We start from the raw sequence: 24,873 nt of genomic DNA on the forward strand, positions 1-24,873 counted from the left end.
AAGAGGGGCTCTTGAGTCGACCCCTGAGGGAGAGATGCGGGTCAATGGATGCAGGACGCGGCCAGGGACGGTGAGCAGAGTTGGAACAGTGGAGCTCAGAGCACTTGGGCACTGTTAGAGGACTTGGGGGGTACTAGAGAGGGAAGAGTTGGAACAAAACTCTCTTTTGACTTGAGCAACTGAAGGGTGGACCCCGCTGGTGGGTCCTGCCCACACTCTTAAGAACATAAGACGTGGGCCTCCCCGGTGGCGCAGCGGTTGAAGGCTGGGTTGCGAAGCTGCCCGCAGCCTCTGCAGCACCAGTTCAATCCCCGGCCACTGGCAAGGGTCCCACATGGTGGGCAGACCTCTCCTGCCGCCCGCTGCTCCCCTCAGCAGTGTACTTCGTCAATCTGCCTGCTCTGCTCCCCGCTCTGACTCTGGTGAATTCTCTCGCTCTCCTGCGCTTCTGACTGTACCCAGTGCTTGTATAAATAAATAAATACATCTTTAAAAAAAAAAGAACATAAGACGTGACCCAAAGGCAGACATGCAGTGAGAAGTAACAAGGAAGAGAGAGAATTCACTGCCTGGCACACGGCCAGACGCCATCTGTCCCACCCCACATAGCATCCCTTGAGCAGAGACCAAGGTCCAAGCTGAACCTGCATGTGGCATGCTGGTGGCTGCTCCCCAAACAACCCTCCTCTCCAGTGGTTTAACTGCTAAAAACTCAGCTCCACCCCTTTTACCCACCCCTCCACCCCCTCTCAAGGGATAGTTTGAATCACTCCATCTATCAACAAGTGGGCTATGAGCATGACCCACTGATTTGGAGGTTGCTCTTTCTGTTCCTCTTACAAAATTGTATATTTTAAAAGGTGATGTTTACTATAGGTCCTATGTTCACATAGTAGAAAAAGCAAATATATGTTCAGGGAAACACTCATCCCTGTCCCTTCTCCATCTAGTTCTTCTATCTCAACCCACACAAGGAAAATAGTGGTGATTTCTGAGGGGAATCCTAGATGCCTTTATGCATACAAAATAAATCAGATATGCCACAGCTTATACCTTCTAATTTTTTTCCACTCAGTATATGTTGGAGCTCTTTCTATGTGAGAAAGTAAAGAACTTGTTTTGTTTTGTTTTGTTTTTCATTGCTGTATAGCATTCCATTACAGAGATGCACTGTGACTTACCTAACCTGGCCTCCACCTTGGGCTCCTTTAAGTCTTTTTTTTTTTTTTAAAGATTTATTTTTTTATGCATACAAGAGCTGGGGTGCAGGCCAGAGATGTGGGGGAGTGAGAAGATTCACCAGAGACAGAGTGGGAAGAGAACAGGCAAACTGAAATGCACTGCTGAGGGGAGCAGCGGGCAAGACAGGCGAGGTCTGCCTCACCATGTGGGTAGCTTCCTGGCTAGCCGGGGATCGAACTTGCTGCCAAGGCTATGGATTGCTTCATAGTGTGCTGCTTTAACCACTTGCGCCACCAGGGAGGCCCCCTCCTTTGCTGTTATAAACAACACTGTAGTGAATGGCTGTGTCTGTCTCATTTCACATATGTGCAGATGTATCTGTGGGCTAAATTCCCAGAAGTGTAATTGTACAAAGACTATATGCATTCAAAATCTCAAAAGATATTGACAGACTTTCCCTCACAGCTATAATAATTTACACTCCCAGCAAATACAGGTGAGAGTCTACCTTTCTCCCACACTCTCACCAACATGTTATTAATTATTTGGACTTTTTGCTAGGCCATCTGTTTTTTTTTTTTTGTTTTTTTGTTTTTTTGCTGTTTTCTCTTTTTTTTCTTAGCAATTTCTGGAAGTTCATTTATTAGCAAGATATCCCTCTTACTGATATGAATTACAGTTTTCTCCAGTTCTTTATTCTCCCTTTATTTTGTTTATTGTGTTTGGGGCCATTTAGAAAGTTTTATTTATTTATCACTTTTGTTATAATGTCTGTGATCTAAATCATGTATAGAAACATATTCTCCATTTCAAACTTGTAATTTCTTCTACAATCTATGGTTTTTCGTTTCATATTTAAATCATTGCTTCAGTTGGATTATGCATATATATGTTATATGTAATATTTATAACAGTATGTGTGACATGCATATTTTATATGTGTATGTGTGCATGTGTGTATGGTGTGGATCCAATTTTTTTCTTTCCAGAGATGGCTACCCAGTTGTGCCTATAATGCTTGTTAGTTTCTGTAGGTCATCTGCCTTACCCGCTAGCATATCAACTCTTTTTTTATACAGAGACTTATTTTCTACTACCCATTTTTTTCTTTTTCTGAGATTTTCCAGAGTATTCTTTCTTGTTTATTTTTTTAATATTAAATTTAGGACCAGCTTGCCTAGTTCAATTATAAAAAGTCTTAGTAATTTTAGTATTAAATTTATGCATCAACTTAGGGAGAAGTCACATCTAATCCTGTGGAGTTTCCTAAGAATATATAATAGGTTCACGTCTTGCGTTGTTAAAGTTCCCTTTATATGTCTCCAGATTTATTCCTAATGTTTCATCTTTTTTTTTTTTAACTGTTGTAATATGTTTTCCTTTTACTCATCTCTGTGGTTGTTATTTTGTACCCATGAAAGCTATCTATAAGCTATTTATTAAATTTGTGTCTCTTGTTTTTTGGGGTCTGCTTTCTAGCTCTGCACTTACAGGGTAGCCACTAATGCAGGTAGTTAAGTCAAATTAAAATCTTTGTTTCTGTCTCACACTAGCCCCACTTTACATGCTCAATAGCTATGTGTCTGGTTAACACGTTGTAATGTCTTGCTGTGTATTTCTTCAGACATATAACCGTATCATCTTAGTGATCATTAAACTTTCTTTTCTAATTTTTGTGCCATTATTTTCTTCATCTTTTCTAATTTCACATTTGTCCTGTGTTTTTCTTTGCTTTATCTGTCAACCCCAACAGAGAAGGGCACATTTTTTCCTGTGGTAGTCTTACCCAAAGTGCCCACTGGAACTATAAGTAACAGACACATTCTACAAAGATACTGAGCATGAGACAAGGAAAGACTGAGAAATTATCACAGGGAAAAGGGATTAATAAAAAATAAGAGTAAAAATGAACAAGTTAGAATCAAAGCTGACTTCATAAGGGGTGGGAATTCTAAAACTAGGGGTTAGGCAAACTTCCTCTGGAAAGGGCTAGATAGTATTTAAGATTTTATGGGTCACTGAAATAGTTATAACTCTTCAGCTCTGCCATTGCAGCATAAAAGCAACCACAGATAACACATAAATGGATGGGCGAGGCTGTGTTCCGCCAAAACTTTACAAAAACAGGTAGTTGGGCCCAATCTGGCCGAAGGGACACAGTCTGTCTGCGTCCCTGATCTTAACAGATCACTTTCCATAAGAGAAACTTTTCAAAGAAAAAAGTTTTGAAATCTCCCAAACTACCAGGTTTTGTCAATTTCACAGGATAATTATACAAATTTTAAGATTAGGTCAATGTAAAAATGCTTTCATCTTTCAACTCTATTTCCCTCTCCCAGTCACCTTAAAGCACCCTGAGGTGTTTAAGGTACATCTTACTGTGTGTATGTGTTACAGCGTTTCTGTTTTGTTTTTAATGTTTGCATTCATAGTGTTGTTCTTAGGGCAGATGATTCAGCACTCTCTGGTTTTACTGCTATTCATTTTTTTTCTATATAGTAATTTTTCTCTTGTAATTTCTTCAAGAAACACTCATGGGAACTGTATTCTGTAGTTTCTATTGGAAAATGTTTATTGCCTTTATACTTGAATGAAACAATCTCTATCTGTAGGTTAACTTTCTAGAAATGGGATTCCTGGATCCAAGGCAATGTGCATTTTTAATTTTAAATATGTGATAAATATTTCCAAAGTATACCCACACTTACATTCTCTATTAATAAGGTATGGCGGAGCCCACTTACCCACTGTGCTTAACAGAATATTACCAAGGGTTCTTTCCCCAGTCTTTGCCAGTCCGATAATTGTAAAATTGAACTTCATTTTAGTTTTGTTTTTCAATTCACTTCTTATATCTGAGATTCTGTGCCTTTTCAGACATGTGAGAACCTTTGGTGTTTGTGCTCTGACTGGCAGAGAATTGTGTGTTTCTCTAGCTTTTGTTTTTGGAGGCCCTTTTTTATAGATCAAAAAATTATCCTTTATTTTTTTGTCATTTGAGATGGTTTTTTCCCTAGTTGCGCTTTTATTCTGTTTGTTATTTATTGCTTTATGGAAATTTTAAATTTTTATTGTTTTTATTTTTTCTTTCATGACTATTATATTTTATATTCTGTTTAGAAAGGCATTTCCCCACTGAGATTTTTTAATTTATGTTTTCTTGTAGTAGTAACATATCCTCCCCACCCCCAGCCCCACCCCATATATTTTTGAGGCCCAAAGCATTGACAGTGTATTTGGCATGATGTGTGAAATGGGTCTCTGACATACTTTTTTTTCCCAGATGGCAGTATATTTGTCTAAGGAGTAATTATTGGTTAATCCATGGGTGTTTAATTTTAGAAATCATCTGTTACACAGGGAGATGAGTTCATTATGAATATATTATAGAGTGAGAAGAGGGTGTCGGTAGGCCTGTGTCTTAAAAGAACCCCAAAGCATCAATTCATATTGAAGGAAGATGAGCCAGTGAAGGAAAGTGGAGCAACTAGGGCAGTAGGAATGCTGGTGTCTGGGGGTAACTGACTGAGCTGAGGCCCTGAGGGACCCCGTAGGCTGGTGGGCCTTCTGTAGACCCAGCCACACGGATGCGGTGGAGGAGCCCGCTGGTGCCATCCCTGAGGCACATTCTAGAATTCGAGTGGGTTCATGGAGGTAGAGGTGGGAAGTGGCAAATGGCGACAATCGTTTCAAGAAGCGGCTCTGCGATGGGCAGGAGAGCCAAGAGGCCTGCAGTGGAGGGGACAGGGCATTGAGGAAGATTTTTAAAGATGGGAGAAATTTGTGCATACTTCAGGGTTGAGGGGAGGGATCCAGTGATGGAGATGTGGAGGCAGCAAGTGAAGAGCTGATGAGAAATGAAAGGCTCCTGGGAAGGTGGCACAAGATCCCCTAAAGCTGAAGAGACCACTAGTACGTCGAAGCAGGAGGGGGTGTGGAGAGGGCTGTCTTTACTCACCTCTCCTTGTTTGAAGGAGCGCTAGGTTAGCAGCTGATGGCAGCGGTGGGATGGTGAGTGCCTGTCAGAGCCTGCAGAGGTCAAGGTCACGGCACTGAGGATGTGGCTGAGGTAAAGGTGGTTGTCTGTATTGCAGAGCCAGGTCATTTCCATCCAGCTGGTCCCAAATTAGGATCTTTGCCTTTGCCGCTGTACGTGGGCCTGGGCCTCAAGCTTTCCCCGGGGCTTGCTTTTCCTCCCCTGTGCGCCGGCTGCTAGGGCTTTGCTTGCTGCCCACATTCACACTGACCGTGGTCATGGCCTCATTCCTGTTGCCTCAGTGTGGTAGAGAGGACACCCCCCAAAACTGAGTTGAGTCCCTGTGCTTGGTTCTCTCAGGCCCCAGTTCATCCTGACGCCTGTCAGCACTCCACTCCAATCAGCCTTGACCCTGGGGCTTGAAGGGCGAGGGAAGATGGTCCAGGGATGGGTTGCTGTTGTGCTGACTTCTCAGGGGCCTCCTGCCATCTTAGTGGGGAAGATCTCTGCCACTGATCTTCCGTGGTGCCGGAGACGCTGGTGCAGCGTGGGGGCAGAGGAGATAATTCCGCACTGGCTTCTGGTGCTCCGCCTCCTCTGTCTTCCTCTGCTCTGGTTCTGAGCATCTTCTGTCCTGCAGGGGGACACAAACTTGCCCAATTCCAGAGACTCCTGGATCGGGGACGTGCGGGGCCGTTCGGCGGTGAGGCCCAATCATCTGAGTCTGGCCGGGGCCGCCTGGAAGAGCTTAGCCTGCAGTGAGTCAGGGGTGGGGCCGGAGGCCTGTCAGATCCGGGGGGGGGTCACTCTCTCAGGAGGCTGGAGGGCAAGCCCGCTCAGGCCTCCACCTACTCGTTGTAGGCAGCAGAACCTCCCTGGGCAGCTGCTGCTGCTCTCCGGCCAGCCTGTCCAGCTTGGGGACCTCCTTCTCCTCCTCCTACCAGGATCTGGCCAAGCACATCGTGGACATCTCTATGGCTGATGTGAGTGACCGTGCTCGTCCCCAGCGCTCTCCGCTGCTGGGAGGGAAGAGAAAGGAAAAGAGTGGGGCGGCCGAGGGCCGTGGGGCTCGCGTGAGCGCCTTCGGTGACTGGTCCTGATGAGAGGGAGGTTCAGCGAGCGCTGGCCCCAGCGCCTGAGCCAAGGGCCTGGCTAGTGAGGTGCTCGCTGATGTGGGTGTGGCCACTGTGTCCCCAGGTGATGGCCGCTTGCTCAGACAACCTGCACAACCTCTTCAGCCGCCAGGCAGCAGCTGGGTGGAAGTAAGTTCCTCGGCATCACCTTGTCCTCACCCTGCTTGTCTTCTCTTCTCCTTTCCCTTCTCTGCCATGGCTTCCTAGACTTCCTCCCCCTGGGCTGCTGCTCTGCGACTCTGGAACCCAGTTTTCACCTCTTCCCGTTCTCCGTGTCTCGCAGCTATCAGGGCGAGGAGCAGGAGGTGCAGCTTTACTACAAGGTGTTTTCTTCCACTCGGCATGGCTTCCTGGGGGCAGGCATTGTGTCCCAGCCACTGTCTCACGTGTGGGCAGCTGTGAGCGACCCCACCCTGTGGCCCCTGTACCACAAGCCCATCCAGACAGCGCGGCTTCATCAGCGGGTGACCAACAGCATCAACCTGGGTGAGCCCAGCGGGCAGAGGCAGCCCTCGGGGGAGGCCCGGTACCCAGGCTTCCTCCAATTGTCAGACTCGGTCCAGCTGGGTGTCCAGTTGCAGAACGATGGGGTGACGGGGGTCCGGGAGGCTTCTGGGGTGGGAAGGATGGAGGACTAGGTCTGGGCACGCACCTCTTGACTCTCCCCATCCCTGGCCCCCCAGTGTACTTGGTGTGCAACACCGCCCTGTGTGCGCTGAAACAGCCGCGGGATTTCTGTTGTGTCTGCGTGGAAGCCAGAGAGGTGGGTGCCTTGCTGGTATTCACGGTATCGTGGGAGAACTGGGGCCGTGCATGAGGGGCAGACAGTGTGGCCAGTTATTGGCGGGGGGCGGTTAAGGCTGGCCTAGGGCTGCCGTCTGCAGTAGTGACCAGGCTGGAGCCTGTCCCCAGTCAGTTCACATCATGCAGGCAGGACTCACGTTTCTGTCCCCAGGATCACCTGTCTATCATGGCGGCTCAGTCTGTGTATGACACGTCCATGCCGAGACCCAGCAGAGAGATGGTGCGAGGGGAGATCCTGCCCAGCGCCTGGATCCTGCAGCCTCTCACTGTGGAAGGGAAGGAGTTCACCAGAGTCATCTACTTGGCCCAGGTGACCTGTCCGTGCAGCCGGCCTCAGCCCCTCAGAGTTTTCTCTTCCCCTCTTCCAGGCCTGCGGCCTGAGAGTCTTTCTTGAGACAACAGTAAGGGGAGTCGGATCAGAGGAAGGAATGAATCAGAGTTGATCCACCTTCTCTGAAGCCATTAGCAGAACCTTGCAGCCTGCGTCCTCTGGCTGCGCCCAGTGTCCCGAGGTGACAGATGAGTCCATGTCAGGCGAGAGCAGCCTCCCTGGAGCGGAGAGAACATGACCCCTCTGTTCAGCTCTCCCCTCCCAGTTCTGCAATTTGACCTTTGTTGGGGGGGTGGGTGGAGTCGTTGCTTGGATCTGAGCAGCAGACTCTGGGCCTGTCAGCTGCAGGGCAGTAGACCGCTCCCCCCAATGTGACCGCTTGGCTGGCATGTGCCCTGGCACACTCTCAGGTCTGTTGGCACCTTTAAATCTCCCCCCTTTGCTTTATTTCAGGTAGAACTTGGCGCTCCAGGCTTCCCCCATCAGCTCCTAAGCTCCTTCATCAAACAGCAGCCACTGATTATAGCCAAACTGGCTTCCTTCCTGGGTAGTTAGCATCTCGCCATCAGGAAGGTACTGTGGAGATGCAGACCCAGGATGCTCCAGAGAGACGCTGGGGCAGCTCCTCGTTACTTTCTGTGCCCCGTGCAGGAAGAGCCAGAGCGACCTGCAGTGGCAGCTGGGCAGAGAGCTCTCAGCCCCGAGTTGCCAGCCAAGCCCAGCTGTGCTCGGCCACGGCTGCCACCACTGTAGAGCGAGGGGCCTGAGCCATCCAGAGTGAATGAAGCTCAACTCGCCTTTTTGATTCCTCACCTTTATTTTCTGTCTCTGGGACCCAGTGGCAGCAAGCTGCCCAGCAAGGGGCACAGCTGGCAGAGCTCTGGTCCAGAGCTTCCTCGCGGCCCAGCCCTCGGCCAGTAGGAAGCAAGCAGCCACCGGCAAGACTCTGCTTAGCATCTGCCTCCGGCAGTCAGCTCCAATGTGGGATGGAGTGTTAGAAAAGACCAGAGAACAGTTAAAAAACAAAACAAAACAAAAAACAGCTGCACAAACCAGAACATTGATTCAGAATTATTTATCCTTATTGATTAGTTACAAAACGCTTAATTCCATTTGCTTCCCATTCTTCCCTTCCCTCACAGGAGAGGACGTTTGGGTCTCTGCCTGTCAGGAGTAGCGCTCAGTAGAGGGGGAGGACCCTGTGGGAGGTGGGGTGCACAGAGCTGGGGGCCGGGTGGGGCCTAGCTCCGAGGCTCACTGGTGGGGGCAGTCAGATACTGGGTGCCGAGAGGAATTTCAGAAAGGCGAAAGGCAGCTTTGTGAGATGGGAGAGGAGACGAGGGAGGTTAAGTGATTTGTTAGGAAGATGCTCAGTTACATTCTTCCTCTTCTCGCTCAGCCTTGGCCCTAGTTTTCAGTGGTGTCTCGAGAATTCCACACTGCTGCTGTCGCCCCGCCTATTCTAGGGGGTGGTGGAGGATGGGATGTTTTCTTGTGTCTTAACCTGGCTGAACTTGAGCTTTGAATACTCTGTATAATGACCTGGAAGTAGTGGGAGCGAATTCCAGCTTCAGTTGTGCCTAGAATCTTCGCTGGAAGAGGGCAACCATGTGGGGATGAAGATATGGAAAAAAGATAAAGTTCTGTACAGCACAGCAGAAATTTATTTTTCTAAAAGTGTTGGAGGGATTTTTTTCTCTTTTACCTCAGATTGTTATTTATATATTACTGACTGAAGGTTATTTTTTAATTGCTTTTTGAAACTTTTATTTTTCTGGTTAATTTTTTGGTGACATATTTAACACCCTATTTATGTACTCCCATCTCTTTATATAAATCTCTCACTGTTGACTGAAAAAAGTCAACTTACGGGAATCCTGTGTGTACTTTTATTTAGTGAAGATATCCCTGGGACAGCCCAAGTGTGTCATTTGAGCACAGCAGATTTAGCCTGGAGATTGTGATGGCAAGAATTTTCGATCCAGTTTTAAGCCATAGAGTTGACACGTATTTACTGAGTGCTTCCCCCATGAGCTTGTCAGTGCTTTGCACATACCTAACCACCAGACTTTTCCCCCCAGCTGTGGCCAAATCCCAAGTGGAGGGTCGATTCCTTAACAGTCATCGCCCCACCCGACAGTGACCACAGTCCTTGTGCACGTTCTTTAACAGGTGTGTACCTCGGGAGCTTCTGAGGCTGTGTTGATGTGCCCACACGGGTACCCGGAGACCACGTTGCTAACTAGAGAAGCCACACACCGGGCCAGTGAGTCAGCGATCTAAAGATGATGTGAGGCAGATTTTATAACTAAACACAAAGTGCTAATGATAACCCAGTGACCTGGTCTAAATGATCACGGCAAAGGCAGATTTGGGCTTGGGTAAGTGGTTTTGGTTGTGTTGTGTATCAAAATCACCCAAAGGACTTGTTCCGTCCTGGGCCGGGCTGGGCTGGGCCCCCTCCCAGTTTCTGATTCAGGTCTCCTAGGGGCCCATATATTTGTGATCCTGAGGCTGCTAGATTGGCGACCATGCTTTGAAAATCAATTTTAGGCAGGCAGTAGCGAGCAAATATAATAGAAAGTAACCTGATTAGGTCACCCGCTGTTTCCAACAGCCGTCGTCATTCTGCCTCAAGTAGGCTTTTACGCTTCACGTAGGCCAGCGGTTTCCAGAACGGGGCACTGCTAAGTTTATTGAGCTTTGGGCCAGGCCTGGGTTGAGGCTTAGTCCTTCTGCCTGGCATCCTTGGGGCTTCAGGCTTTTGCCACTGGCCTGCCTGTCCTACCTCAGAGGAGCGACAATGAAGTAACTCAGCTTCCTAGAGCGGTGCTTTCCTTCAGCCACATCTGATGGGCGCAGAAAGATAAAACTTTTGGTTCTCAGCATTCAGAACTTTCTGAATTTGCTGTAGTATAAATTGGATTCAAAGGACAAAGATAAAATCATTTGAAAATGTTGAGATGCAGTTGTTGAAGGAGTAATGGGCTGGGGAAGGTGCACTCTTACTGGGCAGGAGCTATGGGGACTGAGAAACATCCCTATTTTCTGTGCTGCTGGGAGTTAGTGGGAGTAACCAGCTTTCCTGTTGTCAAGGCCCCGAGAACCTGACCTTTCCATGGGTTGGCGACCTCTTTGACAGCTGTGAACTTTCCCCCCAACTTTTCCCTTCAACAGGATTCAGAGTTATCTTCTCCCCCAACAGAGCCCGACTTTACACACTGCCAAAGTAGAAAAACTGTGACTTTTGCAGGAGTGAACTTAACGTAGACTATCAAGGTAATGCTTCCTGAGGCAGTGGATCATTCAGACAAAAAATGCTTTTTAGTTTCGGGCCAGAACGAACACCCCAGTCCTGACAAAACAGGCATAGTGGGAGCTTCCCTGCTACAGTTTAGTAGGCAGGACCTTGTGAGTAGAAATTGCACACAATGCCCTGAACTCTATAAGGGAGTTGCCCCGAGGTCAGCACTGCGTGGAGCGAGTTGACAATGGAACACACAGGTGTCACCAGGTGTCAAGGCGCTAGGGCAGCTCCACTCAGCCCGCCTTCCCGCAGCCGTCCGCAGGAAGTCAGGTGGGAGTGAGTAGACATGAAACCCCCAGTAAAGAAAGCAGTTTATTTTAAAAAGCTCTTTCTCCTGTGCACGACCCTTGGATGGAACTGGGTTGCGAGCTACTGGCTGAACAGGGGACACACGGCATCCCGGTTTCTGTCCTGTGAGCCCCCCTCGTCTGCCATGCACTTTGAAGCAGCTGGCGGTACAGCTTCTGGTGGGAGAAAATGGAGACTTGCAGGATTCATGTTTCAACTTTCTCACGTTCCTTACACGGTAAGCAGAAATCATTTGCCTCTGTCATGATTTCCCGAACAACAAAGTTTTAAGAAATGCCGAGTTAGCAGCAGGTAGGGCCGGGAGCCCCCACACATCATTTCACTTAGTGTCTAAGCGATGCCGACTTCTGTTCCAGGACTGGAGTCTGTCGCCTTTTCCACCACAATCCCGAATCAGGTAAACCCTCCTCCTTCCTCTAGGACTTGGGGTGGCGCACCTGCACTGAGCCACACTTTCCCTTCGCATACGAGCAGGAAACCGGGTTGCACACTCAGCTACTCCTGCACTGCCGAGGGTCAGCAGTGGGCACTTGGGTGGCTCTGGAGCTGCCTCCTGTGGCAGGGCTCCAGGGTTCTGTTGAGATGCCCAAGGCAGGGCCACTCCCCAGTCTTAACTCTGGGCCAGCACAGTCCCCCGGTTTGGCTGCACCAGCTCACAAGCTCTTAGCTGAGGTTCTGGCACGTGGGGCTCAGCTAAAAACAGGTTGAACAGGGTTTGTAATTCTTCAGAGAAGTCCTGGGATAAACAGAAAAGGCACACGTCTGATTCTGGGGGGGCTCATCCTTTCTACTGAAAAACCCCAAAGATCAAGCCCTAGCTCACCAGTGATCAGGCAACCCGGCGCTTTTCTTTTTTCCCAAATGTTTTCTACTCTAACGTGGACTTGAGCTTCCCAGAACACTAACAGGACAAGGTCACGTTACAGCAAGGGAGGCGCAGAACCATCTACTGAGTACTTAGTGTGCACGTTATTTCATATCAAGTATGAAATGTAATGTTATCCCTACTTGATGGCCCTGTCCATGTGATGTTGCTCCTAATGTTCGCTGTGAGGTAACGTGCACATTAACAGTCAATGCTAGCTGTGAGTAACAGGTGATTCCCGGCCACGCTGCTTCCTAGGCACCTGCCTTCCCACTGCCTTTCCTCCACTGGCTCAAGAACAGCCACTGCTCCCTTCAGGATGGCCCTGAAGATGCTTTAAGCAGCTTCTAAGAATGCCAGGCCCCGTTTCAGGATAAAATGGTCATAGGAGAACTCCTTACCTCTGGCCACCGGGCCTCACGCAGGCTGCCCAAGCAAGCCTCGATCTCTGTCCGTCCCATCAGGCCTTTCTCTACCAGCTCCCGGAGCAGGAACAGCAACAGGTCCCACTACAACACACGGGGGAGGAGGTGAGAGTGGCTGGAGGACAGCGCAGCGACCCTGACAGATTCGAAGGGCAGAGCTGGAGTGGTGTCCCTGAAGGGAGTCATTCCGGCACAGAAGTGAAAACGACCACCATTACCAGAAAAAGGGGAGTAAGGGTAACAAGTGCCTGGCATTTGGGGTGAGGGTGGTATGAAACATGATCACAGAGGGCCGAGAAGCCCATCTGTCCCTAACCACTCACCTCCCTCGGCCGAGTGTCTGCCAGAAGCCCCACGTTTCTCGGGCTCAGCAGCAGCTGCAGTGGGACGGGCACCTGAAAGTCATCCTTCCACAGGGAGAGCAGCACGTGCAGGAGCCTTCGCGCCTGCCCGCGCTCCAGCCGGTGCTGTGCTGGGGGCCCGAGTACAGGAATTTGGTCAGCCACTATGGAAAGAAAGGAAAACTAAGCTTTGAGGAGGCAGGGCCACCTGGCCACCCTGGGGGAAGAAGAGCCGTGGAAGGCACCACGTTCCTACTCTTGCTTGTACCCAACCCTGAGATCCCGATTGCTGGCGAGAGTGATTTGCCAGGAGCCATACCAAGGAGAGATGCTAAATCCACAGAGCACTTTGCCAGATGCTGCTCAGCAGGTGGGCACAGGAACTGTGGGGAAAAAGCAGTGAGACCTTGGACATTGGCACGGCCTGCAGAGCAGCAGCCCCAGGCCAGTGGCTCTGGTTCTCAGGACACACAGGCTACACTTACCTGGCGGCACTGCAGCATCTGGCCTAGCTGGCCTAGGAGCTGCTCCAGGTACTCGGGGGAAACTCCCTCCTCAGGGTCCCGGGGCCCAGCGGCCAGAGAGAGCACATCCTGGAGAGAGAGAGTAGGAGCAGAGTGAGCCTTCATGCCAGGCTGGGGCCTAGGCGGCCACAAAGAATGTGGCTTGGGGTGGGGCTCAACCCGTACAGGCAGAAGGAAGATGGCCCCTGGGGATGAAGTGACTGGGCCGAGGTACCCTTAGACTTGGGGCTCGGGCAGGACAGCACAGCTGGAGAACCAACCAAGTGGACAACAGGGGGAACACAGGAGCAGATAAGCTGAGGGAGGGTTGCTGCTAGAGGGTTCGAGAGAGATGTCACGAAAGATGTCTTGGGGTAGTCATGTCGACTCCCAGAGTACCCTGAATTCTGAAAGCATCTAGGGTGACCATATTGGACACATGTCCTGAGATTTTCTATCCCTCACGCTTCTCATGAGAGTCAAGGTTTTGGTACAGAATCCATTACCTATTGAACACTACTAGTTGATGGCTGCTTAGCCTTTTCTTCACCTTATTTACACTTCCCATCTTTGGTCATCCCTTCTTGGTCCCTAGGCCAAATCTACACTCCCACACCACTACTCCAGACCAGAGTGAAAGAGTCAATAGTTCAAGCTTTTGCAGGCCATACAGTTTGTCCCAACTACTCCATCTGCCCATTTTATGTCAGATTTGGCCCATGGGCTGTGTGCTAAGCTCTGGGCCATAGTTTCTTCTTACTGCCTGTAACTAAACAAGCGTCACTTCCCATTTAGAACATTTCTGTGAAATGATATCCAAATACTGGGTGTACCACCCACTCAAAGACTTCCCTACCGCATGAGTCAAGCCATTCACTGCCCTAACTCCCATGCCATCTGTGCAATTCAGAATTAGTCCCATTTTCATAGCCACCTCACACTTTTGGGTGACCGAAGTATCCAAAGTTGGAGAACAATTAGGAAACCATTCAATTCAGCTCTGCCCTACCTAATCCCATTGAGTATGAAAACAGGAACTAGCCGGACAACACAGAAAGCTGCTACACATGACTGCTGGAGTCAATGTGAGAAAGGAAGGAGACCAGGAAGAGAGCAGGGAGGAGGAGGGGAGCCGAAGGGGAATAGGGGAGCCGTGTACTTTGATCTCGGAGATGAGGTGGGAGGGGAGGGGAGCATGGTGCTCACAGGCACGGGAGCAGCCCCTCCGCTCCCCCTGGACAGCCAGTTCAGGACCCTGGGCGCGAAGTGTTCGGTTCACTGCCGCTTTCACCTCTCTTCTGATCAGCGCTGCCAGTCAGGGAAAACAGGAAAGTTGTCACCATAGCACTACGCTTCGGCCCACCAGGCTAACCAGCACCGTTCCTTGTTTCCAACTGGCTCCGAAACCATCACCCCAAAGTAGCCTCTGATTTCCAGTCAGCCACCCCTTTTCCAGCATACCTCACCTGTGATATTGGCTGACAACCAAGCACAGGCTTTTTCTGTTGCAAGTCCCACAGCAATGTTCTCTGCACTGCTTAGCACCTACGACACAGAAGCATTAGAATCAGGAACAGACTGGGGGTGACGCATGCTCCGCAGTCCGGAGCTGCCTCATCCCCAGTTAGCAGACGCACGTGCGCGCACACACAGGGCGCCTCTCTGCCACCAACCACTCAGCCCGCTAGCTCCTGGCTTCCTACGTACAGCTCCTGGGGTCTCCTCCGGAAGCAGTGCCCGCACGGCCCCAGGGCTCTTCCTTTGGCAGAACCTGACGGGAGAACAGAGCAGGTCAGGGAGGTGCAGACACCTCAGCCCGGCTCACAGAAAGAAATGCCCCCAGAGCACCAAGCTCCACACCCAGGAGCGCTGCCTCGGTGGGGGGAGCACTGTTGGCCAGCTAGCCCCACCCCACATGCTGGAAAGGAGGAGGTAAATGAGCGTGGAAAAGGGTCATAAAATAAGATGTAAAAGGAGAATGGAGACGGGAGGGTCCAGACAGATGGGGTCTCTTACTCCCGCCCCTGGGTGAGTGCCTGCGCCCCATGGGGGCAGAGCTGGGAACACAGGATCTCCAACAGCTGGGCTGGATCTCTCCCATTCTTTCCCTCCGTCACCAGCTGTTCTTGAAGAAGCGACTCTGCCTGGCGCACCAGGTCCGCCACCAGTGTGGCCCTGCAGCAGGAGCGGCGAAGTTTGGAGGTATTTAAAAATCTTGAGTCAGAAAGGGGTTACCGATTTAAGGAAGTCCGGTCAGAACTTCCTTCAAAGAATGTTAGCAAGTTGAGCACCCGATGAACCCGCCCTCTCCCTCAGTTTGGCAAAGTGTCAAAGGGGGGAAAATGGGAAGGGAATGACACTTGGGACCCCAACACCTCCACTGCCAGCCCCCTCAACCCACACTCACTTGATGTGTTTGACACAGTTAGAACCAATTCGCTCTGCCACAAATTCCACAGTCCTGCGCAGGGAGGGTGGCTGGTTGTGGAAAAAGGCTTGGGCGAGCTGAGCCTGTGAGGAGGAAGCAGTGAAGAGATCCCATTTTTGACCCACTGGGCTACCCTACCCCTGCCTCCACCCTGCCTTTACCTGCAGCCCCTGGGTGGTCCGGGGAGGCTGGGTTCCCAGTCCAGTTGTAGTGGTGGGGGTAATTTTCCGCACAAAGCCCCCACTCCGTCCACTGCTGCCTGATACCCACGAAGCCAGCAGTTTCCGAAGTTCTCCTGTGTCAGGGGAGGCCAGGTGCTTAGTTCCAGAACCATCCCCCCCCTCCCCACCTGAGCCCAAGCGGCTCAGGCCCCTTGGGGAACATCTAAAAACAGAAGGTATTAGGGTGTTAGGCCCATGGGGTGCCTTTTGGGGACTCATGAGGGACAGGCCAAGGTCACAAGACCCTGCAGGGGAAGATGCATGTCCTCACCGATATAGGGGCAGCAAGTGTAGAGCAGGTGCTGGTCCACCACCGGCATGTTGTCCTGGGGGGAGAAGAGGCCAGAGCTGGGCAGACAGCTGGGCTTCCCGTCCTTCCCAGTGTGCCCAGAAATGGGAGTGTCAGAATGCTGTGAGGTTTCAGTGTCTGGCCTGGCCTGTCTCCCACTGAGCCTTCTCAGTCGGCAACCCCGCACTCTGCTCCTCTCCCCCTCACATTTCCATGGCTTTGGTTAGACCCCAACACTTACCAAGCCGTGCTCGGGGGTTACTGTGTCTGCTTCAGATGTATCCAACTGACACTCTTCCAGAAAAAACAAGTGCTCGGGGACTGTTGGGATCTGGCAAGTGACAGGGCAATGCAAGCTCCAGTGGCACTTCTGAGACGCCGTGTCTCACCACCCCTCCTAACTCGTGCTTCCTGGATTTAGGCACCAAGTTCAAAGCAACCATCCGCTCAAACCACAGTGGTTCCCATTCCTTCCGTTTCTTCAACGGCCCTTCAGACTCCGTCCCCTCTCCCCATCTCCAGCCACGGCAGCCGTCACTTTCCCGACCTGGACCCTCCCTCCACCAACCTGGAAAAGCCAGCCCAGCACCGCAAGCAGCAGCAGCTTGTTCAGGAAACACATTTCCCCCTCACTCTCCTTGGACAAGACCAAGCTCCTATAAGTAAACGAGGGTGTGACCTGAATTAGTGCCAAGAAAGAAATGGAACGAGCAAAGGCAAGCCATCCCTGGGAAGGCAGTTCTCAAAAGCAGACCGAAAAGGGACTATTAGGCCACAACAGAAACAGAAACGGGTCAGTGAAAGTTCTTTCTTTGTGGACCAGAGGCCGCCCCTCCCAGGAGTGGGTCCCGCTGTGGTGCCACAGCCCCTTTCCCCACTCACCGATGGAGCTGCAGCAGGAGCGTGAAGACGCTGCGGTAATAGTCCATCAGGGGGACAATGTGGTCGGCGAGGGAGAGGAACTCCACCAGCCAGGGCACCGTGAGGACCGCCCGGCGGGCCCGCAGCCCCTGCTGCAGCAGAGCCCGCACGTCCAGCACCGGGGGCACCTGGCAGGGACGGGAGTCGGTGGGCGAGGGCCAAGGGCCATGGGATGCCTGCTGGCAGGGGTGGTGGCAGGATGCGCCTCCCTGCTCCCTCCTTACCAGAGCCCTCATTCACCTGGCTCCTCAGGGCCAGAATGGAGTCCTGGAGCTCCCGAGTTGGGGGTGGTTCGGGTCCCCGGTATGGCAGGAAGGCCACAAAGCCCAGGAATTTAGCCAGAAGCCTCAGGCTGAGCAGCACCACAGCAAACTGCCTCCGTTCGCCCTGGAGGGGATCAAGGGGAGGAAAAGGTCCTAAGAACAATTCTGTGTTACAGAGTTGCTCTGGAGAATCCCCTTCCCCCTGCTGGCCAGAACCCGTCAGCTCCCTTGTTCTGCTTTCTGACCTGCCAGTCCACATCCGCCTCCCCATCTTCATCACTGGGTTCAGGCTGAGGCAGGGTGAGGCTGTTGAGCTCCCGGATCTTCAAACTCAGACTATCCATAAGATGCTGATTAAACTGAAAGCTAAGATGGGGAGGGGGGAAAGGCATTGGAAGAGGTGCCCCGGGCAGAAGGCTTGGCGGGGTAAAGGGCAGGCCTAGGAATAATGAGGTCACCTATGTGGATGAAAGAATGAGGGGAAACAGAGGCAGGGAAGGAGGAGCTGGATGGGGGGCAGAGGTCACCTTCGACCACCCCGCCACATTCCAGGGAAAGGAGAGGAGCTATTTGCCCTTCAGGAAGACAAACCCCTCCTGGCCTCTGCACCACTCCCTCTAAGACACAGGAGACTTTTACCTGCTGGCACTCAGGATGAAGTCCCTGAAGAATCCCTGACAACCTGGGAAGGTGGGGGGTGGACAGGGCCCCCCACTGCTCTGAGGAGCCGCTAGTCGTTCCTGGAGACGCCGCAACCGCCCCAGCTTGTCAGCTCCAAGCATACTTAACACATCTGGGGCCTCGCCCAAGACAGTGCCCCCAGCACCACCAGGACGCTGACACATCTGGGGCAGAGGGAAAAGGAAGAAATTAGAAATCAGTACTTTTTTCTGTAAAGGACTGAATAAAAGAAGTAATGAACATTACTTTATGAAACACCAACCCTGTGTCAGGTCGCTTAGATACATTTTTTTTGAGATAGGGATTATATTCTTGTTTCACTGGTGAAAACACTGAAGCTGTAAGATTAAATATTTGCCTATGGTCGTGCTTAGAGCTGGGGTTTGAAACCAGGTCTCAACCCTAACCCAATGCTCTTTCTAGCACAGCACAAACCAAGGTTAAGGAAGTAATGAGAGGGGCCTCCCCTGTGGCGCAGCGGTTGAGCGCTGGGTTGCAAAGCTGCCCGCAGCCTCTGCAGCGCCGGTTCGATCCCCGGCCACTGGGCGAGGGTCCCACATGGTACGCAGACCTCTCCTGCCGCCCACTGCTCCCCTCAGCAGTGTACTTCGTCAGTCTGCCTGCTCTGCTCTGCTCTCCTCTCCGCTCTGGCAAATTCTCTCACCCTCCCGCGCTTCTGACTGTACCCAGTGCTTGTACAAATAAATAAATCTTAAAAATAAAAAATAAAGAGACAAGATTTAAAAAAAAAAAAAAAAAAAAAAAAAAGAAGTAATGAGAGGCTGACAGAGGCATGGAAGGCAGGGCCCGTGAGAGCACCTGAGTTTCAACCACCACCAAGAAATAGAATTCGGGCCTCCCTGGTGGTGCAAGAGGTTAAGCACAGCACTATGAAGCTATCCACAGCCTCTGCTGCATAAGTTTGATCCCCGGCCAGGGAGCTACCCACATGGTGCAGCAGACCTCTCCTGTCTCGCCCTCTGCTCCCCTCATCAGTGTATTTCAGTCAGTCCGCCTGTTCTTCTCCCCACTGTCTCTGGTGAATCCTTTCACCTCCGTGCACCTCTGGCCTGTACCCCAGTTCTTATATGCATTAATATTTCTTTAGGAAAAAAAAAAGTAGAACTTTATTATCTGTTACCTGGAGAAGTTGTTTTTGGAAAAGTCGAACGAAATGGCTGTGGCTGCAGGCTGCAGAGAGCTGACCCATCATGGCTCTGAAGAACAGAGGCAGGAATAGAGTGTGAGGGAAGGTGGAACGGGGATAAAGATCTGAGAACAAGCCAATGTTTGGGCTTTCCAGCCCTTTACTAGGGACTTGAGTGGACTCTACCAGAGCTGCTGGGGCAGGGGTATGGGAAAAGGGACACTTTGCCTCAGATTCCTGGAGCCTACAGATACACTTAATTAAACACACAAAAAAATACCACCCCCCAAATCTTCAGTCTACACCAATTACCAGCGTGCTTCATGACCAACATGGAAGGCAGATCAGTAGACAGAGAGTATTTCTGCATTCTAGTTATCTAGCTATACCAAGATATCAGAATCACCCAAACTACACGATGGAAGAAAACAGATTGAAGAGGGTCTAGCCCATGACTTGGGTTAATACGCAAGCAACCTGGGTTAAGAGCTTTGCACTTTCCCAGCATTTGCCACCAAGGAAGAAGCATGAGTCATTTCTGAGTGCACAGGCAGAGTTGGCAATAACTGGAGAGAGCAAGTGGACAGAAGGTTGACCACTTTGGGTGGGAAGGGGTGGCAGCTTTCCTCCAATCAGCTAGTGAAGCACCATTAAGATGCTCACTGCTCAAAGCAAGAAGAAAGATGAGGGGGCCTCCCTGGTGGCGCAAGGTGTTAAGTCTCAGCACTGTGAAGCTATCTGCAGCCACTGCAACAGGAGTTCGATCCCCACCCAGGGAGCTACCCACTTGGCGAAACAGACCTCTGCTGTCTCGCCCGCTGCTCCCCTCAGCAGTGTATTTTGGTCCATCTGCCTGTTCTGTTCCCCACTCTGTCTCTGGTGAATCCTCTCACCCCCCACACCTCTGACCTATACCCCAGGTTCTTGTATGTATAAATAAATCTTAAAAAAAAAACCAAAACCAATGAAAGATGAGGTAACTAGTGTAGGAGCACCTACCTGATCCTGCTTCCCAGGCCCTTCTCAAAATCCCAGCCAGGCTCCTCATGGCGATCTTCCCACTCTCGCAGCACCTCATAAAACACATCCCTGACAGAAACACAAAAATGTCCGATCAACTGAGGGGCAACCGCCTCTCTCTCATCCCCAGGAGCACCTTCCCCAGCGTGGAAGAACTGATCACAGGACCGTCTGTAGTTCCATTCCTCATGCTCTCCAAATCCTCTTTGATGGTAAAGCTACCACCCCACAGCACCGAGCCCTGTGCTGCACACATGTGCTTCTGAGGGCAGCAAGAGCTGGCTCTCCCTTATCTCAGAGCCCCATGACTAAAATTCACACACCTGTGAGAAGGCTGAATAAAGTCAGGGGTTCATCAAACAGAATGAAGCTAAGTGGCCCGTCTGATGGTTGGCAGGAAGGGCCTGGTGGGGCAAAACCACCATCTCTTTGTGTCAAACTCCTATTCTCTCTGAAAACAACAGAGGCTGCCTATCTCACAGAAAATTCCGTCTTATCCCCTCCCAAAGTTCCCTTTTCTTGTCACCTCTGTTTTTTAAAAGTATGAAAGGCTCGGTCACTGGAGAAGTTGGCACGATTGTCAGTTTCAGGTTGAAAGGAGACAGCTTGGGCAGAAGGTGGCATCTCCAGAGAAACCTAAAAGATGGCAGTGATGTGAGGGGCTGAAGTTCAGAGCTCACATGCTCAGAAATCTCCATCCCCATATTCCTGCCCAGAAGCAGCCCGTGTGACACTAGAGTAGTGGGGCTGGGAAGGGTCAGGTCTAAGCTAAGATGGCATCATTACCTTGGCGACACTGCCCTCATAGGCAGCTCGGAGGCGGCCCTGAAGAGCTGGTGAGAAGCACAGCAGCCGCTCATTTTCAGCCAAGAGCTTCAAGGTCCCTTTGTCCAGGTAGGAAAGAACTCTGTGGGTCAAGCGAGGATGGGAGTCAGTGGGTAGGAGACTGGGACCTGCACGCACTATCTCGAGCACGGAGCAGGCATGTATGACAAAGCCAGAGAACTCAGAAGTGAGGATGATGGAGGCAAAGGGGGAGGAACATGACTTTATGGAGCAGGGAGCAAAGGAGCAGGACAGTAACATCAGACGTAAACCCAAAGGTCAGCTGCCCAGATGGAAGAGGGTGGAAGGACTCTTTTAGGGACCAATGCATAGCCTTGCCACACAATCAAAGTTTACAGGCGGGGAAAGGTTTAGGCTCACAGAACATGCACTAAGCGCAGGCACACACCAGTGGCCAGAAAACCAAGGGGACAACAGAACTAAGGCTCAAGTGCCTCAGCTGGAACACTCACTGAAACTGATGCTCCAAAACCTGCACTGCAAAGAAGACACAATCATGGACATTCTGGAATAGTGGGCTTTCCAGGGAATCTAAAAAGAGAGCAGCAAGTGTCAGCTAAGAGCTGTTGCAGCTCCAGATCCCAGTCCTCACAAAGGGGCATGCACACCGACCTTGGGCTCCTGGGCTTGGCTCAAGGTCGTGATCCTTGGTGGCCACCATGCGCCGGGCAGTGAGGAGTTGAAGGACAAAGAAGAGCTCCAGGAAGAGGTTGGGCACCAGGTTCTCTGGAGGAAACAACCCCAGGACACGCACCACCACTCAGACCAAGGCCGGCTCTGGGCCCTACTAACCGTCCTTGCTTGCAGTTCCGCCAGGGTCTCTCCACTCTAACCTCCCTCTCACCTGCAATGCACGAAGAGTAGACAAGGGCTACCAGCTGGAGGCGCTGGTGGGAAGACACTCTGGCAGGGTCGGCGGGTTCAGCTGTGATGTTCCCCGTCTGGCTGGGGAGGGGAGACCCGGTCTCTGGGGTGGGGCAGGCAGGGGTAGGTGACTGCTGCTGCTGCTGCTTAGAGCTGGGGGACAGAGAGACGCCGTGAGCATTCAGCGGGGCTTCCCCTCCAGAGCCATACTCAGGTTCCTGCACAGAAGATGACAGCCCAAGAAACAGTTCCCGGGGGCGGGCAAGTTGTGGGGGGTGGGGAAGCCCTGCGATCCCCCACGGGGAGGAAGCTGGCATCCCAGGGAGCGGCAAGGCCATACCGCTCCTTCCTGAGCATCTCCCGCTCCTCTTGCAGACTTCTGCACCCTGGGGGAAGGCCATGGCCCCAAGGGCTAGTGTCCAGGGCTGAGGGTTGGGAACTGGGGGCACAGTTGATTGGGGGTGAGGTGAAGCAGGTCTTGGGCTTGGAAAGTGACCGCTCGTCGCTCACCGGAGTTGGGTTGATCCTGCGTGAAGGCTTCGTCCTGCTGAGAGTAGCCACAGGTTTTTCTTAAATTACTAATTTCAAACATCTCCCTCAGCTGGGCCCCTTGGAAAAGCCCCCCACCCCCGACCTTCGAGCCATTCCCTAGCTCTCCTGCGGAGTGCCCCGCCCTGACTTGGTGGCTCCCCCGGCAGCGCCTTCGTGCCTCCCATCTCCAGGCTGCGGGCTGCTTCTCACCCTGCAGGGCCGGGGGGAACCGAGCCTACGGGAGGGAACTCCTCCAGGTTGCTGAGGTTTGGCGGATCAGAACGTGCGAGGCTGGGGCTCCCGGGGCTGCCGGAGCCCCTAGGTCTCCGGCCCCCGACCCAGGACTGGCTCTCCCCGCCGACTCCCTCCTCCTGGGCCCCGGGGCCGCGGCCTCCTCGCTCGCGGGCCGGCCCCGGCCCCCGCCTTCGGCCGCCGCGGCGGGCCAGAGGGGCCTCGGCGGCGCTCGGAGGCTCGGCCGGAGGGAAGAGCTGGCTGCGCGCCCCGCGGCCGCCCCGCGGCGGGCCCCCCGGCCTCCCTGGGAGGGCTGCCGAGGAGCCCGGCGCCTTGGCGGGGGTTGGGGGGCCCTGCGGGAGGACGCGGCTGCTCTGCTCCCGCAGGAAGTTCAGCAGGAACGGCACGAATTCCTTCCGCAGCGGCCGGAGCGGGCGCAGCGCGGCCGCGTCTTCGGGGTCATCCTGCGGGAGAAGCGGCGAGGCCGAGGGTCAGCCGCGGCCCGAGCCGGGGCGCGCTCGGCCCGCCCGGCCGCCGGGCACCTAGCGGCGGGCACCGCAGCGAGTGCGGGCCAGGCCTGGGGGCGTGTCGGCGCCGTTACCTCCGAACTCCGGGCGCTGCGCGCGACCCACCGCACGGCGGCTGCGACCGACACCTCCTCTCGCAGCAGCGACTCCAAAACGGCCGCCATCCCGGTCGGGGCGCTCGGAGGCGACTGCGCAGGCGCAGGCGCGCCGCGGGCGGCCTGGGCGGGGCGGGGCCGGCGCGGAGCCGCGACCGTTGGGCTGCGGCGCGGGGGGCGGGGCCGGGGGCGGGGCCGCTGCGGGGCTTCTCCGCCCGCGCCGGGCTGGGGCTTTCGGGTCAAGGCCCAGGTGCGTGCGCGGCCCGCGGAGGGGGGCCTGGGGGGTCCGCGAAGTGCCCCGCCGCCCCCCCGTGAGGCCCTGCTCCGCCGCCCTGGCCCGCGGGGCGACCTGCTGGGACTCGGGGACCGGGTGGGGCGCCCGGCGGGGGCTGGCGGTGAAGATGAAGAGCTTCCCGGACAGAGACGCCTGCCCGCTGCTCCGGCGACACGCTGTGTTTTCCTCCTCCAGTGGGCGCGATGCAGCCGCCGCCACCCAAAAGAAGTTACCACAGCAGGGGGTTAAGGCGCAACCTATTGATGCCGGAATTGTCAGGCCGAGTCTCCCAGCCGGGAACCGATCCCAGGCTGCAGGGCAGCGCTGAGGCCGCTAGACCCCCGCGGGTTGGTGTCTCACGAAGCCGCAGCTGGAACTTCGCAGACGCTCAGGCCGGCAAGCGAGTAGAGGCAGGTTTGTTTAGAGAAAGAACAGGTTTATTGAGGAGAAAAGGAACCGAAATAAAGTGGGACTCCCAGGCCAGGGAACCAGGCCAGGGAGGGGCAAGGAAGCCCAAGTGGAGTTGTGTCTCAGGGAATATAGACCTTTTTTTCCCTCATTATGCTAAAGCTGCCCCAGGCTCTCTGTGATTGGTTAGTTCTGGGCTGTCTCACTTAACTTGCTACGGAGCGGGGATCTTCACATTCCTTATCTAACAGCTTTCTCTTTCCCCATTTGTTGCATCTTTATCTTTATGGCCCAGTCTTCTGGATGGGCTTCCCTGCATTGAAGTTAAACAGCTGCCCTTCTAAGTTGTCCATAAATTAAACCACTCTCCATTTCCCCAATCTCTGCCTCCCTTTACCACCTGAAGGAAACCAGGACTAGCATTAAGTGTTGTCCTTGGTCCTGGGATGTTTGTTTTTTCTAGTGGAATGGGTTACTTTCCCTTGGTTGTCCTTATCTCTGAAGCCTCCCTAAATTCTTCAGAGGTCCCCTCCTGCACTGTCCCTAAAACTGCCTAATTTCTAGCTTGCCCTGTGTTTTACTATGAAGCTATTGGCAGCCACTGCAGCACGAGTTCGATCCCCGGGCAGGGAGCTACCCACACGGCGCAGCAGACCTCTCCTGGCTCACCCGCTGCTCCCCTCAGCAGTGGATTTCAGTCATTTTACCTGTTTTGCTCCCCACTCTGTCACTGGTGAATCCTCTCACCCCACCCCCGCACCTCTGGCCTGTACCCCAATTCTTGTATGCATAAATGAATTTTTTTTTTAGAGGCATGTTTTATTTATTTATTCGTTTGTTTGTTTTGTTTATACAAGCACTGGGTACAGTCAGAGGCACGGGAGGGTGAGAGAATTCACCAGAGCCAGAGCGGGAAGCAGAGCAGGCAGAAGGACCGAAGTGATACCGGAA

The 24,873-nt window shown here is 52.7% G+C and overlaps 2 protein-coding genes across 3 annotated transcripts in view; one reads left to right on the forward strand and one right to left on the reverse strand.

The window, feature by feature from the left end:
* Positions 1-7,981, forward strand: part of STARD9 (StAR related lipid transfer domain containing 9) — a gene marked incomplete at both ends in the record, with an annotated part of 95,412 nt that extends 87,431 nt beyond the window's left edge. Inside the window, 7 exons of the mRNA XM_084240137.1 lie at positions 5,799-5,916; positions 6,020-6,141; positions 6,356-6,420; positions 6,575-6,777; positions 6,975-7,054; positions 7,247-7,405; positions 7,880-7,981. Of these exons, the coding sequence (XP_084096263.1) occupies positions 5,799-5,916; positions 6,020-6,141; positions 6,356-6,420; positions 6,575-6,777; positions 6,975-7,054; positions 7,247-7,405; positions 7,880-7,981 (849 nt within the window). The remainder of the gene's footprint in view (positions 1-5,798; positions 5,917-6,019; positions 6,142-6,355; positions 6,421-6,574; positions 6,778-6,974; positions 7,055-7,246; positions 7,406-7,879) is intronic.
* Positions 7,982-11,652: 3,671 nt separating this feature from the next.
* On the reverse strand, positions 11,653-23,309 carry CDAN1 (codanin 1; the record flags this gene model as incomplete). Of its 2 annotated transcripts, none has more annotated exons than XM_084240829.1 (28): positions 11,653-11,778; positions 12,309-12,416; positions 12,656-12,837; positions 12,993-13,056; positions 13,159-13,266; positions 14,336-14,484; positions 14,643-14,721; positions 14,884-14,947; positions 15,193-15,351; positions 15,584-15,687; positions 15,766-15,899; positions 16,097-16,151; positions 16,356-16,445; positions 16,683-16,770; positions 16,997-17,163; positions 17,276-17,422; positions 17,544-17,664; positions 17,938-18,143; positions 19,121-19,196; positions 20,126-20,215; positions 20,673-20,782; positions 20,933-21,053; positions 21,445-21,523; positions 21,605-21,718; positions 21,837-22,009; positions 22,197-22,400; positions 22,598-23,082; positions 23,220-23,309. In XM_084240829.1, 28 exons carry the CDS (start codon positions 23,307-23,309, stop codon positions 11,653-11,655), a joined length of 3,693 nt encoding a protein of 1,230 aa, XP_084096955.1. The 2 variants fall into 2 exon arrangements, with proteins under 2 accessions (XP_084096955.1, XP_084096954.1); XM_084240828.1 differs by having other exon boundaries at positions 13,159-13,296; positions 22,197-22,403.
* Between the last annotated feature and the right edge of the window lie 1,564 nt (positions 23,310-24,873).

The sequence above is a fragment of the Talpa europaea genome, assembly GCF_964194135.1.
Source record: "Talpa europaea genome assembly, chromosome: 8".
NCBI classification, from domain to species: Eukaryota; Metazoa; Chordata; class Mammalia; order Eulipotyphla; family Talpidae; genus Talpa; species Talpa europaea.